Raw genomic sequence first — 13,437 nt, forward strand, 5'->3', positions numbered from 1 at the left:
TTTTTTTAAACAATCAAGCATGAAAACATAAGCTAGTACAGCCCAAAAACAAAATCAAGACTTAGTAAAAGGGCATATTAGGACCAATTAATATTCATCTTTAAGTAAAGATTAAACGCAAAATGATTGCAATGTGTAATGCTCTAATTTGATAAAGACAGAGAATTAGAGCAATACAAAAGGTATACTTTTGTTGCAATATAAGTGTTGCAATATAAAGTTTAGATTATAATATAGATTTGTATTCAAAGATAATATCATTAATATTACATTCAATATCATTCAAAGACAGACGGAGTGCATTTAAGTCTTCCTGTCTAATTTGCTGCCTTCAGTGTGTTAATGACATTTGATGAGATAGCTAATTATCAGTAAGTGAGCATTTCAGCCCATGTAGTGATGTTTCCGCATATCTGGCAAGCACACTGTTGCCATGGTGACGGTGCTCTCTCTCTAGACATATGCTCCCATGTGCTAGACAATACACACACTGGCAACTTCCATAAAATCCTGGACGAAGCCTCAAATTTCCTTCTCTTTCGCATGGATCCAGACTTGCACAGGAAGTCTATTAGAGCATATAGAACCCATTTATTTCCTGGTATGGGAAAATAAAACACTGATTTATTTCTGAAACGTCTGCTGGGGGGAATTAGATGGAGCACTGTATCATCAAGCTTATGTTCCTCTTGGGGGCTTTAAAAAAAAAAGGGTTTTCCATATCCTACTTGAAACTCTCCTATAGATGATGGGAAAAAAAATATATATATACACACACAGTATTAATACATACATACAGTGTGTCTATATGTATATGTGTGTGTATATTTCCGATTAATTAGTAAATCTTGTTGAACATTTTTATTAAAGCCACTCAGACAGGAGTACAGTAAATACAGTAAGTTAAATAATCAAAATCTTCAGGACCAAATATCTACTAAACAGGTAAACATCGGCAATAACCATTATTGGTTTGAAAATAATATGAAAAGCTAAAGGAGACAAAAGAGGCGAGTCATATCAGCTGAGTTTGTCTGCTTGGAGACAGTCAGGCTTGTCTGGCACAGAACTGCTGGGCTCAGCAACAGACACTGCTGTGACAACCCACAATGCTTTTCAAACAAAGCTAACCTGAACGAAAGGACAGCTATAGTGTGACAGAGGAGAGTGATCAAGAAATTGCTCTATAGACAACTGCTAAAAGATATTAACACATCACTAACAGTAGACCTGCGTTAAAGCATACTATGTGCATCTAAAATCCACATTATTAACATAACTAAAATGATCTTAGGAAGAAAAGAAAATAATCTAGTCTACTGGTTAAAAAAAGGTTGTAATGTGCTAATTTTTATACCAGAGGGTACAAAATGTACTAGAGATTGAGGTATTAACACCGATTGACCAAAAGAGGGAGACAACTGAAACAGTAATAGAGGTGAGAGCGAGACTGGCTGTGCTCCAAATAGACTACTAGCACACTGTCACTGTGTGCTGGTGTGTACATGCCATCCCGAACATAGACCCTGTTTCCAACCCTTAGAAGTCCCTTCAGTAAACTTCAATATATTTTCTTTCAAAGTCAGGAATGTATATCTACATATCTCCAAATTACCAATGGCTATCACAGTGTTTTACGAGTAGATCACTCCTTTCTTTGGCAGTTTAACAAATAGAATTTATTCAAAACTTTATTCATCTATCCCTTTAAATCATGCTAGCAAAACTATATTAGATATTGATTATGATTCATATTTCAAGTCAGGAATCCTGCAGTACCATAAAACAGTTCATAAAAACTACAGGACCAAGGTTCCTCAGTGGGATGCAGCGATGTACCAGCTTTCACCACCAGAACTATCAAATAATTCAGGCATATTCTCAATATTTTATGTGTGCTAGATCTCCAGCAGCACTGAGCGTATTTCAGGGTTTAAGGAGTGGTGAGAGACACGGAGAGATAGTACTGGTCATACGCATCACCAAATGGGACGTTTCAAAGCTGAATCACCACATGTTGCTCATTTTGACACTAGGCCATTAAAAGACAGTGTGAATTTCTAATGGACACATGGTGATATCACATACTGTTGGAAGAGAAGGATACATGATCGCCGGATGCCCCGTGACAGCCCTATTTTAACATGCCATGATACTGCATGGATGACAAAATGATCCTTACACAACAGCACACTCCAGATAACTAGAAAGTCACAGAAGAGGTGGTTGACCAATAGTACAGTACATGCCCAAACAGGCGAAGTGTGTGCCAGTCAAACAGTTGTGCGTAGAAAAGTAAAAGCAGGCTACTTGAGCTTTTATCCTGTTTGTGAAAGAAAGTGCCTTCACAGAGTTGAATGCTTAGCAGTGCATGAAATCTCCTGCAGTCTACATGTTTCCCAGGAGAACTGAATGTCAGTGCTCATGGTATGGCTTCAGTGTGACTGCTGAAAATTCAGCTTTGCATCACAGGAATATTTTTCACAATATTTATAATACAACAATAGAAATAATAAAAATAGAAAACAGTTTTTAAATTGTAATATTTCACAATGCTACTGTTTATGCTACTATTTTTGATTAAATAAATGCAGCCTTGGTCAGCACAAAACCCTTATTTCAAAAACATTTTAACTGTAAAACATTTGACTTGTGTATAATAAGCAATAAACTTTCAGATTTAATATTTTTAATATAATAATAATATATTATGTACATTTCCAATTATGAATGTAAGTTTTTATAAATGACCTTCAAGCTCATGCTTGCTTTTCCATCAGACTGCGCTCTGTACTGACAAGCTACTGGTAGTTGAATGAAATGATAAATTTAATATAAAGCTTTTAGAGTTGAGGTTCAAACTAGCATATAAACTATGCAGGTACTGTTATGTAAGAATTCTCAAAAGGGGGTTGCATAAGCAACTTTAAACGCTAAAATCTGTTAGTCATTGCTGAATGAGCAGCAGTGTATGGTGCCACAATACTTGTACTTACAGCACAGACCTCAGAGCAGGTTCAAACTTTCTCATCATCCCCAGCTGTGTTGCCTAGAGCAACAAATTCCAGGCTTTTTTGCAGAAAGGTCAGTTTCAACAATAAAATAACCACTGTGGCCAAAGGGATAGGATAAAATGTAGTATAATGTCTTATTACAATATGCTTTATAAGCAAAGACACATTTGGTTTATATACACTTTTAAAGGAGTAGTTTGCTTTAAAAAATTAAATTTGTCTCACAAGTTACTCACCCTAATGTTGTTCTGAACCTTATGTAATTTCTTCTTTGGGACACAAAAGGAACAGAATACCTGAACTCTTTTCCGTACAATAAAAGTGGATGGGGCCCAGAGGCTGTCAAGCTACAAAAAGGACTGAAAAAGCACAATAAACGCATCACAACACTATAGTCCATATTATTTATTTAAAGTCTGCTGAAGCGAAATGAAGGCTTTATGTAGGCAGACTGAAATTGAAGTAATTATTTGTCAAAGGTTTTTCAATTTGGCCTTGAAAAACTTGTTTGACAGCTGTGGTCATAATTTACTTTCATTATATGGAAAAGAGCAGCTTGGACACTCTACTTAATCTAATCTAAATCTTGTTTTATGTTCCACAAAAGAAAGAAAGAAAGAAATGTGTTTTTGTAAACGATGACAGAATGTTCATTTTTGGGTGCATTATTCCTAGATTTACAGCAGGCTTTTACCACAAACCAACAGAGGTATAGAACCCCACTCCATCTACACAAAATTGCATATTTTTCATTGTCACTGCCATTCTGCTCTTCTGAATGTCTGCAACATAAATAGCCCCTCTCTATCTCTCCCGCTCTCTTTCTCTCTCTCTCTCACTCTCTGTCTTTCCCCACCCCCTTTTCTCCAACACATTTCAGTGTTCTATTTCAGCACCATCTCTCTCATTCTCTCGGTGCTGCAGCATTAGCCTCCATCCCCCACAAAAACACACATCTCTCCCTTATTAAATACAGCCATTTCTCCCCCATCCAGACATCTGCAAAGCCCGCCAGACTGAAACGCACACATCAATATGTAGAAACACATACACCAGAGCCTTATTACCACCATCAAGCAGCAAAAGTAAATAAACATCATGTCCTATTGTGACATCCCGAAAACAATAACAATCCCCTCCTCCTTTGTGTTTGGCGTTTCTCTGAAAAACATTTCTGAATGGTTATTTTTCTTCTCTCTTCACAAGCTGAAAGAATACACACATGCATTCAACTGAGACTCAAACCAGGTGAGCAAACCAGGTACTAGAACAACAACAACACCAGCGAGGACAATGAGGTCATCAAGAACCCCCTTCTCTTCTCTTCTGGTTCTTACTCACATGCTCTCGGGACGCTCCTGAGATGGACAGAGGGGCTGTCCGTTCTCAGCGGACTCCACTGCTCCCATCCTCTCCTATATGATCTCCACTGGCACTCGTCTCCTCCTCCTCCCCCCAACCTGCGCCTCCTGTTCCTCCACGTCTCTCGTCCTGAGGGCCCTTGGGCTGGCGTCACACTGGCGCTTCTCCGCTGCAGTAGAGCCGGAGCAGATGGCATCGGGGGCATACGGGTGACCCACACTCAGCCCTCAGCATCACTTCCTTTCGCTCTCTCAGACTCTTTCTCTTTCTCCGTCCCCGTCTACATTGCATCAGGGGGAGGCTGTATCTCTCTGTGTATCCTTGACAGCAATAGAACAGAACTGCTAAGCCTTATGGGTAGAGATGTGGAAGGATGCGAAGACGAGTGAGCAAGAGAGAACGGAGGGTATAAGCAATGCTCCTGCTCTCTAGCAACTCCGTCTTCTCATTGGATTGTTTTGCCGTTTGGCAAAGTGGCTGCTGGTTTTCTCCATAACCCCTCCCACTCTAACTCACTCTCTCTCTCTCGCTCTCTCTCTATCTCTCTATACCTCCCCAGGGACCGGAGTGCTTTAAAAGATGAGCAGCTTTTCCCTGTCGATCTGAGCTCTCTTGTGGCCGATCAGCACAGCGAACACAAACAATAGCCGACCCCACGACAAGCCAAAATACACAGGTCTCTTTTTCACATGCTGAGACACAGAAAGACACAGGTCTTCTGTGGTCACTCCTGTCTTTTGTTATGCAACACCTTTCTCTGTTTCCCTGTGTTCCTATTATTTCGTGATTCCCTTAAATCACATTACTATCCATACCATGTCAAAGTAGATTTCTCTAAAGAAACTTAATTGGATAAGAAACTAAAGTCTCTTTAGGGTCTTCCAAACCTGTATGACTTTATTTCTTCTGTGGAACATAAAAGAAGATATTTTAAATAATGTTGGGTCCAAACAACTTTGGAGCCCATTGACTTTCAACGTATCGATCACAAAACACTGAGGCATTTCTTAAGACATCTTCTTCTGTTCCACAGAAGAAAGAAAGTAATACATGTTTTGAACGACAATACAGAAATTAAAATTTTGGGAGAATTATCCCTTATTAAAGGGACCGTATTTGTTTTATTCTTCGTGATTTTTCATCATCTGATGAAAATTAATTACAGTATAAATACAATTTCAGCATGATAACATGCATCACACAGTAAAAATATTACATTAGTTCTGTAAATAAACATTCAATTCAATGAATTCAATGGATTCTCTGATACCATGACATTTCTATAAAGTGCATTTCTATTTTGTGAGAGTTAAAGCTTGAAAAATGTCTGTCAAATGGGTTCTGATGGGGTCAATGAAACATTAAAATACTTGCCTATCACAAAATCAACACATTATGTATCTAACAGCAACATCCAATAAAATCAACCAATAGAGCATAAGTTAACTGCATGTACAACAGACTTGATTTACTACTGCTCTCTCAACGGATTGAGATATTTTCTATTTGCTCAGGTCAAAGTCATGATTTATCGACCCCTCTGAGAACAGGAAGGGGTAATGACAGAAAGCAGCCATCAGTCCTGATGTTCTCAAATGACAGAAACAGATACATTCACAAATTCAACTGATACAGTTGGTTGTGAAAGGGATTGTTGGTGTGATCTGGAAAATGAAATGAGAACGAAAACGACAGAGCATGAAAATGAGAAACAACTCAAAGAAAAGAGTTTATCAGCCTGTAGGGGAGTAGCAGCAATTCATACAGGTCGAGCTAATCCATATTGATTTACAGCATGAGACAGCTGCAGTTGTGGGAAATTGGGACATTGGTGGGGGGATCTGAAACATGAGGATTACAAATCTATTGTTCACTCATGAGAAAGCAGAACAAAGAGATTTTCGCACAGATCTGCCCATTCACTTATAGAGCCTGAGGACTGGACACAGAGTAGGGATGGGTTTCATGCCCCAAAGTTAACCAAAGCTTTGTTGTGCTCCTGTGTTTGTATACGACATGATTATTAACCTCTGAAGAAACAATTATTTGCAAAATTAAGATGAACCTGAAACTCTGAGCTTGGGGCCTTTTTTCTGAAGAGAAAGAAGAAAAAGGTGGGCAGTGACTCTTCAAGATAAAAAGGAAGAAATAAATCAGCTGTACCAAAAATAAACCAAATATTATAAAATAAGAGATTAAAGAGTGCATAAAGCATTTATTTTTCTAAAGAAAGACTGTCCAACAGTGTGTCCAATAACAAATTATAGTAACAAATAAAATTCAAAAATCATAAAGATCTATATTAATTTGAATGTATTTCATGTAAAAAAAACTTTAAAAACTTGATATAAAAAATAGTATATTAAAATAAACACAAATATTAGGTACAGGTAACAAGGCAAATGGTGATCCATATGCCTTTAACCCACATAAAAAACTGTAATACTCGCTGTGGCGAGCAGGACGAGGCCGAGGGCCGTGAGAGACACGCCACACGCCACACTCGCATTCTCTTCAAATCCACTGCATGACAAACCACTACCAAAACATTTTTAAAAAATATAAAATGATCACAGAAAGCAAAAACCTCCACCAGTGAACAAACTGGTGCAAATGGCTTGAAGGTGTTCAACAGCATCTTCTGTATCCACCATTTGTTTTCATCTCAGCAGAAACCAGGGGCTACTTTTCTCTCGATCTGATTTTCAAGAGCAAGAGTGATGGGAAAAATACAGCAAAGTAGATGATAAATTACAGCAACAGCAAAGAGGTTTTTAAAGACTTGTCACAAGTTTAATGTCTGTGTCAATCAGCTAGAAGACAGAATGGTATTAAATTACTCATTATTTTACAATGAAAGACATTTACAACAATGCTGTCATACAGAGAGAGTCTGTAGTGTGTACTGACAAGTTCAGTTCATCCTATGCTCAGTCACAGGAAATTGAAAATTACATTTTTAAGTGGTGCAGTCACTGAATGATATTGCAAAGGCACTTTTTTTGAAAACATTCATAACATGGGCTTTTAGCATCTAGGTTGAACTTACTTACAGCATCAAGTATAGTACAGGAGTAAAGAGAGCAAATTCAGTTATTTATTTTTGGTCTGGGAAAAATATTCATATTTGCTATGACTCTCAAACCCTTAAATCTGCCACCAGTGTGATATATTGAATATATTAAGCTTGATATATTGAACTATATTGAGTGTGATATATTGAGCTACATTTTGCCATGACAAATGTGTAAATGTTTACCTGAACATGTCTTACAGAACTACTGTGTGTTTAAACACTGGAAACTCATACACTAAATCATACATACTACAAATGACCTTCCAAGGCGATAGAAAGAGAAAAGGCTGAAAAGATAAAGGAGGAATGCCCTTGGTAGCAGTTTCATTCCCCTAATGGAAGTTTTATGTTGAGATGCATCAAGATGGCGCCTAAGGACATCAGTTTTAATGTGGCTGGATGGTGGGGGACCTCTGAAAGAAATCTCATTATGCAAATGCTGCTTTTAGTGTTAACACATATGATTTTAAAATTTGGTTCTCAGTGCAGAGACGTGTGAAAAGCAGGTTCATTGCTTGTGCATATTTACACTCTCTTTATAAAGCATAGATCTGTTTTTTTTAACAGTTTGATTTAACAGGGGTCAAGTGTGAATTAGACAGGTGATTTGATCGAACTATACACTGTCAAAAATGTACAAATATTGATACAATAGCTGGCCACACGAAGGTCCACCTCTGTGAATTATAGTAATATGCATTCTGTTTCCTTTATGGGTAGATAAGATACAAAGGTGAACATTTGCCATAGTTATAGTGTAGAACAGTTTATATCAAAACTGCAAGCTATATGCATGTTTTGATGTGTGTTTATCAAACTGTGCTGCAGTGGGCAGCAGAGCTCAGGTCCAGTGCAGAAAGAAACACATGAACATACATGATCGCCCTCTGCTGTCTGATAAAATAAAATGCAAGCTGAGCTCATCGCCTGTCAACGTGGCTGAGTCGTCCTGCTCTCTATCCAAACAATGCATAGTTTCAGATTGATGTATAAACTTTTACAACAATGAACACAAATGGAAATGAGTCACCTACAATAGCAAAGCACTTAATTGCAACAATTGTATCTTAAAGCAACAGATTTGTATGCAGAATGAAATAGCATAAATACAGTTGCCCCAAAAAGTATTTGGACACTTAAGCCAAGCTGTACATTTTATGAATGTCATTGCATTTAATAAAAAAATGTGGCCAATAAGCACCCCTTTCAAGCAAAACATTTCAATTTTAAATAATTGTTTTAGGTACTAAAATAATAGATATTCTCCTCAAAATTAAAGACAGGAGAGGTGATTTATCCAGAAACATTTTTTGTAATGCTGGTTAAAAGTCTCTTCACATCCTGTTTGCAATCACTAAGTTAAGTGGTCTAAATGTATTTATATGTATACAGTGCTTAGCATAAGTGAACACACCCATGCTAAAGTTGACTAAAAAGAGGAATAAAAAAAATCATCTTTTGGAAATTGATCTTAATGCCTTAATTAAAAAGATGAGGAAAAATCCAACCTTTAAGGACACAAATTTTCTTTGTGAATGAATAATGTATCATAAATAAATAAATGTTCTTCCTTAAAATACAGGTTGCATAAATCAGTACACCCCTATGTTAAATTCCAATAGAGTCAGGCAGATTTTTATTTTTAAAGGCCAGTTGTTTCATGGATCCAGGATACTATGCATCCTGATAAAGTTCCCTTGGCCTTTGGAATTAAAATAGCCCCACATCATCACATACTCTTCACCATACCTAGAGATAGGCTAACTGAAATAAAACCATGCTAATCTCTAGTGAAGGGTATGTGATGATGTGGGGCTATTTTTTTTTTTCAGGATGCATAGTATCCTAATTTTTTTAATTAAGGCATTAAGGTCAATTTCCAAAAGATGATTTCTTATTCCTCTTTTTAGTCAACTTTACCATAAGTGTGTTCACTTATGCTAAGCACTGTATATATCGTCTGTGGAAGGTGTAAGACCATAAAATATTCGTCCAGTCAATGAATTCGGTCAAAAAGCAACGATACAATGTCCTACCTGCTTGTCAACATATCTATTTCCATACCTCCGCGCACCCTGCTCAAGCAGACATCACACGTCATCAACAGGTTTCATGCTATTCAGAGTTAGACAGACATAAGTCACGAGCACCGCAACAGCAGCCACCCTTTTACAGTTCCTCCTGAACAAAAACAACAAGCTTATGCTGCGTTCACACCACAATTTGGAAGAGATGGAAACCCAATACTATCAACGGCGAAATTAATCTGCAGCAATCGGGTGGTACAGGTCAGTGCTCTAAGTTGTTTTTTGTTCATTATTACTGTAATGTTATGTGCGTGAGACATGAGGTAGTTTAACGCCGTCTCGTGTGATGCTTTTGTTTGCTCCCTGCTATATGCGTTCATGTGTTTTGAAAGAGGCATGGCTTGGGAGACACTCCGAAGGCAGGATGGGATCTTCTCTAGCTTTTAAAGCTAGCTCTTCGAAAATTGTCTACTAGTATTTGAACACTTTCTGACTGTCAAATGTTAGTGGAACATATCCATGTATCATATGTGCTGAACTACACCTGTATTTACTCAGCTAAGACATCTGTGTAAACTTGAGGGGAAATGACTTCAACCACTAAAAATCACCTTGAGGGCAGTTGGTTAACAGTAAATATGTCTGCAAGTGAATTTAGTCCTAAGGTCTAGAACCATTTGCTTGTAGATGCCACTTGGTTTTACATTTTGTTTACTAATGTAATAACTTCAATACAATTTAATCGTGACTAAAGTGTCCAAATCGTTGTTAAAATCACAGCATACAAAGTGCTGTGAAGATGCATACAAAGCCTGGTGCCAATATGCTTTATGGTAAATTAATTTCTGAGTGCTACATAAAATGAATACAGACACAAGGGAAACGTAGCGTGTATTGAGGTACTACTCAGTGTACAGTACAGTACATACTGTGTGTGGCACAAATCCCTCAGGATCATCACTTCTATTATTATCAGCACAATCAACAAAGTTCTCCAGACGTAAAGTGATGTTACTGATCTTAAAAGTCAGATGAATCTAAATCAATGTTCATAACTTCTCACCACATGTGAATAGTCATGCCCAAAAAGGAAGGGAATACCGTGTAACTGGTAAAAACATTTGTCCTCATTGTCCTCATTACAATAAACACGAAGCAAAAATAATAGAAACTGAATTCGAGTGAAACATCATCTCTGAAATCGTGGCATTCTAACAATCTTTTAAAGAAGGAAAAAAAACTGTATACTGTTAAACAGTTAGCACACTGGGTAAATGATTATATCCTACCTTGCTGAAGGTTCAGAGTGCTGGAGCTGTTGGATTTGAGGAGGCAGAGGGGGAGTCTCAGGTAGATCAGAAGGAGCAGGAGGAAGGGTCGGAGGCTCAGGAGCAGCCCTGTCCGGAGGGGTAGGGGGTGGTGTGGGGAACTCGACTGTGTCCTGCAGCAGGTGGGCAGGGAGGGCAGGAGCAATGCTGTGCTGTGGTGGGGGTGATGAGGGAGAGGCGACAGGCTCACTCCTCTCAGCAGCTTTTATCAGAGGGGGCCTGAACAACACATACATTTACAAACATTAACACCACAAAAACACGTGCAAACGCACACAGGGCAGGGTAAGGAGAGAAGCAGTGTCACCTATAAAAGGGTTCATGTAAAAAACATTATTATAGTACAATAGCATTAATAAGAATCTGATCTCACATCTCAGACATCAATGAAGTATGATTTGTGGGGGGGGGGATTAGAAATGTAAATATATATATATATATATATATATATATATATATATATATTATTGTTATTAATATTTCATAGTTTTTAAACAATGACTCTCAAAATGTAACAAAACAACAAAAAAACAAAAATAAAAAAAATCTACAAAAAGGTTGGGGTCAGTTTTTGTTAAAGAAATTTTTACTTTTATTAAACAAGGATGCATTCATTTAATCAAAACTAACAGTAAAGACATGTTTAATTTTAGGCTGCACAATTAATCGAAATTCTAATTGCGATTATGATTACGGATGCCACGATTACGTAATCGTTCAAAACCGCGATTACAAAAGAAAATCCACTCTGTGTGTGTGTTTAGAGCATAAATATGTTATGAGAGGCGAATCACGACTACTTCAGAAAACCCAGCACAATATGACATACCAGGCAGTGACATAAGTGTACGCTGAAATAAAAAGTCTTTCACAGAAAAACGGACTCTACTGTCCAACTCTGCGTTGACTTTCGAGCTGAAAAAACCAAACTCTGGTCAGGCCAATCAGATCGTGTTTAGAGTCGGCGGGCGGACTTAACTTAATGACGACAGAGTTGCGACGGTTCACTGCTACTAGCTACTATACTGTGCTCGTAGCGCGCACTCAATTGCACGCGCAAATGCGGCGGCGCGCGCTGTGTATCGCTTCACTGTATAAAGTGCAAAAGAAACTACGAGCATGCAACGTCGTTACAATGTAAATTACTAAGTCACAAAATAAAATTAAAATACCAATAAATCACGTGTTAGCTGAGAAGGATTTGCATGCAGGTATGATTTTCATTCTATTCACCAGGAACTGTTCATTAACAGTTCTTGTTAGTATTGTGTATTTACCATGGTAACTGTCGTTTCCATAACCCAAAAATGCCACTTTATTTTCACTTTGTGTTATTTTTTATATGATTAAATGACTGTGGTGGCTCATATCAACATTTAATTAACAACAAGTAGTTTGGGACTGCTATTTAATTGCTTTAGCATAGTACTAATGTTTTTCAAGTCTTTACTATGAGTCATACAATTTATGTGTATGTTAAGTAAAGGGGGACAGTACTTGTGTGTGTTAACAATTTTTGTGTAAACATGTATTATAATATGCCTATATATATTCAATGTAAATTGTGATAATCGTAATTAATAATCGCAATTACAATTTCAAGGGAATAATCGGCAATTATGATTTTTGTCATAATCGTGCAGCTCTAATTTAATTATACAAAATATTTCTATTTCAAATCTGTTTATTTGAATATCTATATCCTGATGATCTTTCTATTCATCAAATAATCCTGGAAAAAATGTATCAAGGTTGTCATTGGGGATATCATTGGGGATAAGTTAAAATTTAAAACATAATAAAATAGAAAAGAGTTACTTTAAGCTGGAATAATATTTGGCAATATTACTATTATTTTTACTGTATTTCTAGTAAAAAAAAAAAAAATGCAGCCTTGGTGAGCATAAGATGTTTAAAAAACATTTCTTACTGACCCCAAGACCACTGATTGATTTATAATATATTTATATTGCATAATTGTTCATACAATAATGAATCACATAACGTTATATCACTCCTACTAAATCACCCTACTACACTCTTGGCAGGGAAAAATGGCAATAGCTGAGCAATATCACAAACAAAACCTAATCCAACAGGCAGAGCAGCAGACAGCCCTTCAGCTGCTCCTATCAAGGGGTGTGCCTCATGTCACATCCTAAAAATACAACTCACTCCACCACACAGCTTAAACAACTGCACATAGCATTGCGCTATCCTTTCAGTAACAGTTGTAGACTGTTAGCAGAAATGCCCTCTAATCAGGCCTACTCTTATGATCCTCTACTTATTTTGCTTTAGCCGGATAGTGGGAGATTGCATGCTAGACATAACCACAAAACACAACTTTAATGTTGTACACAACAAGGTTTATAATGCAACATAATTAATAGAAAGACTGATCTGATCTCCCAGGAGCAGCTGTGTCCATAGGAATAAGTCCAGACAGGGTTTTTAATAGCAAACAGACTGGAGAAAATAAAGGCAGCAGGAGGGAGCTGCTGTTTTACCAGCCATAAAAATAACAACGTCACTACTGTTAGCGTAGCCACCATCAGTGATGCCAGTTATCTAACACGTTACTATTTCCAACCCAGAAATCAGATTAAAGTTACTTATCCAAGTCACTG

General features: G+C 37.4%; 1 protein-coding gene across 22 annotated transcripts in view; it reads right to left on the bottom strand.

The window, feature by feature from the left end:
• tacc2 (transforming, acidic coiled-coil containing protein 2) overlaps positions 1–13,437 on the bottom strand; it is a 78,663-nt gene that overhangs the window by 31,001 nt on the left and 34,225 nt on the right. For all 22 annotated transcript variants that reach the window (XM_077236862.1, XM_077236861.1, XM_077236858.1 and 19 more), the window contains one exon: positions 10,769–11,026. In XM_077236862.1, coding sequence (XP_077092977.1) covers positions 10,769–11,026 — 258 coding nt within the window. The remainder of the gene's footprint in view (positions 1–10,768; positions 11,027–13,437) is intronic.

Source organism: Siphateles boraxobius, unplaced genomic scaffold (assembly GCF_051911475.1).
Source record: "Siphateles boraxobius isolate OS27281-9 unplaced genomic scaffold, OSU_SipBor_1 20, whole genome shotgun sequence".
Lineage (NCBI taxonomy): Eukaryota > Metazoa > Chordata > Actinopteri > Cypriniformes > Leuciscidae > Siphateles > Siphateles boraxobius.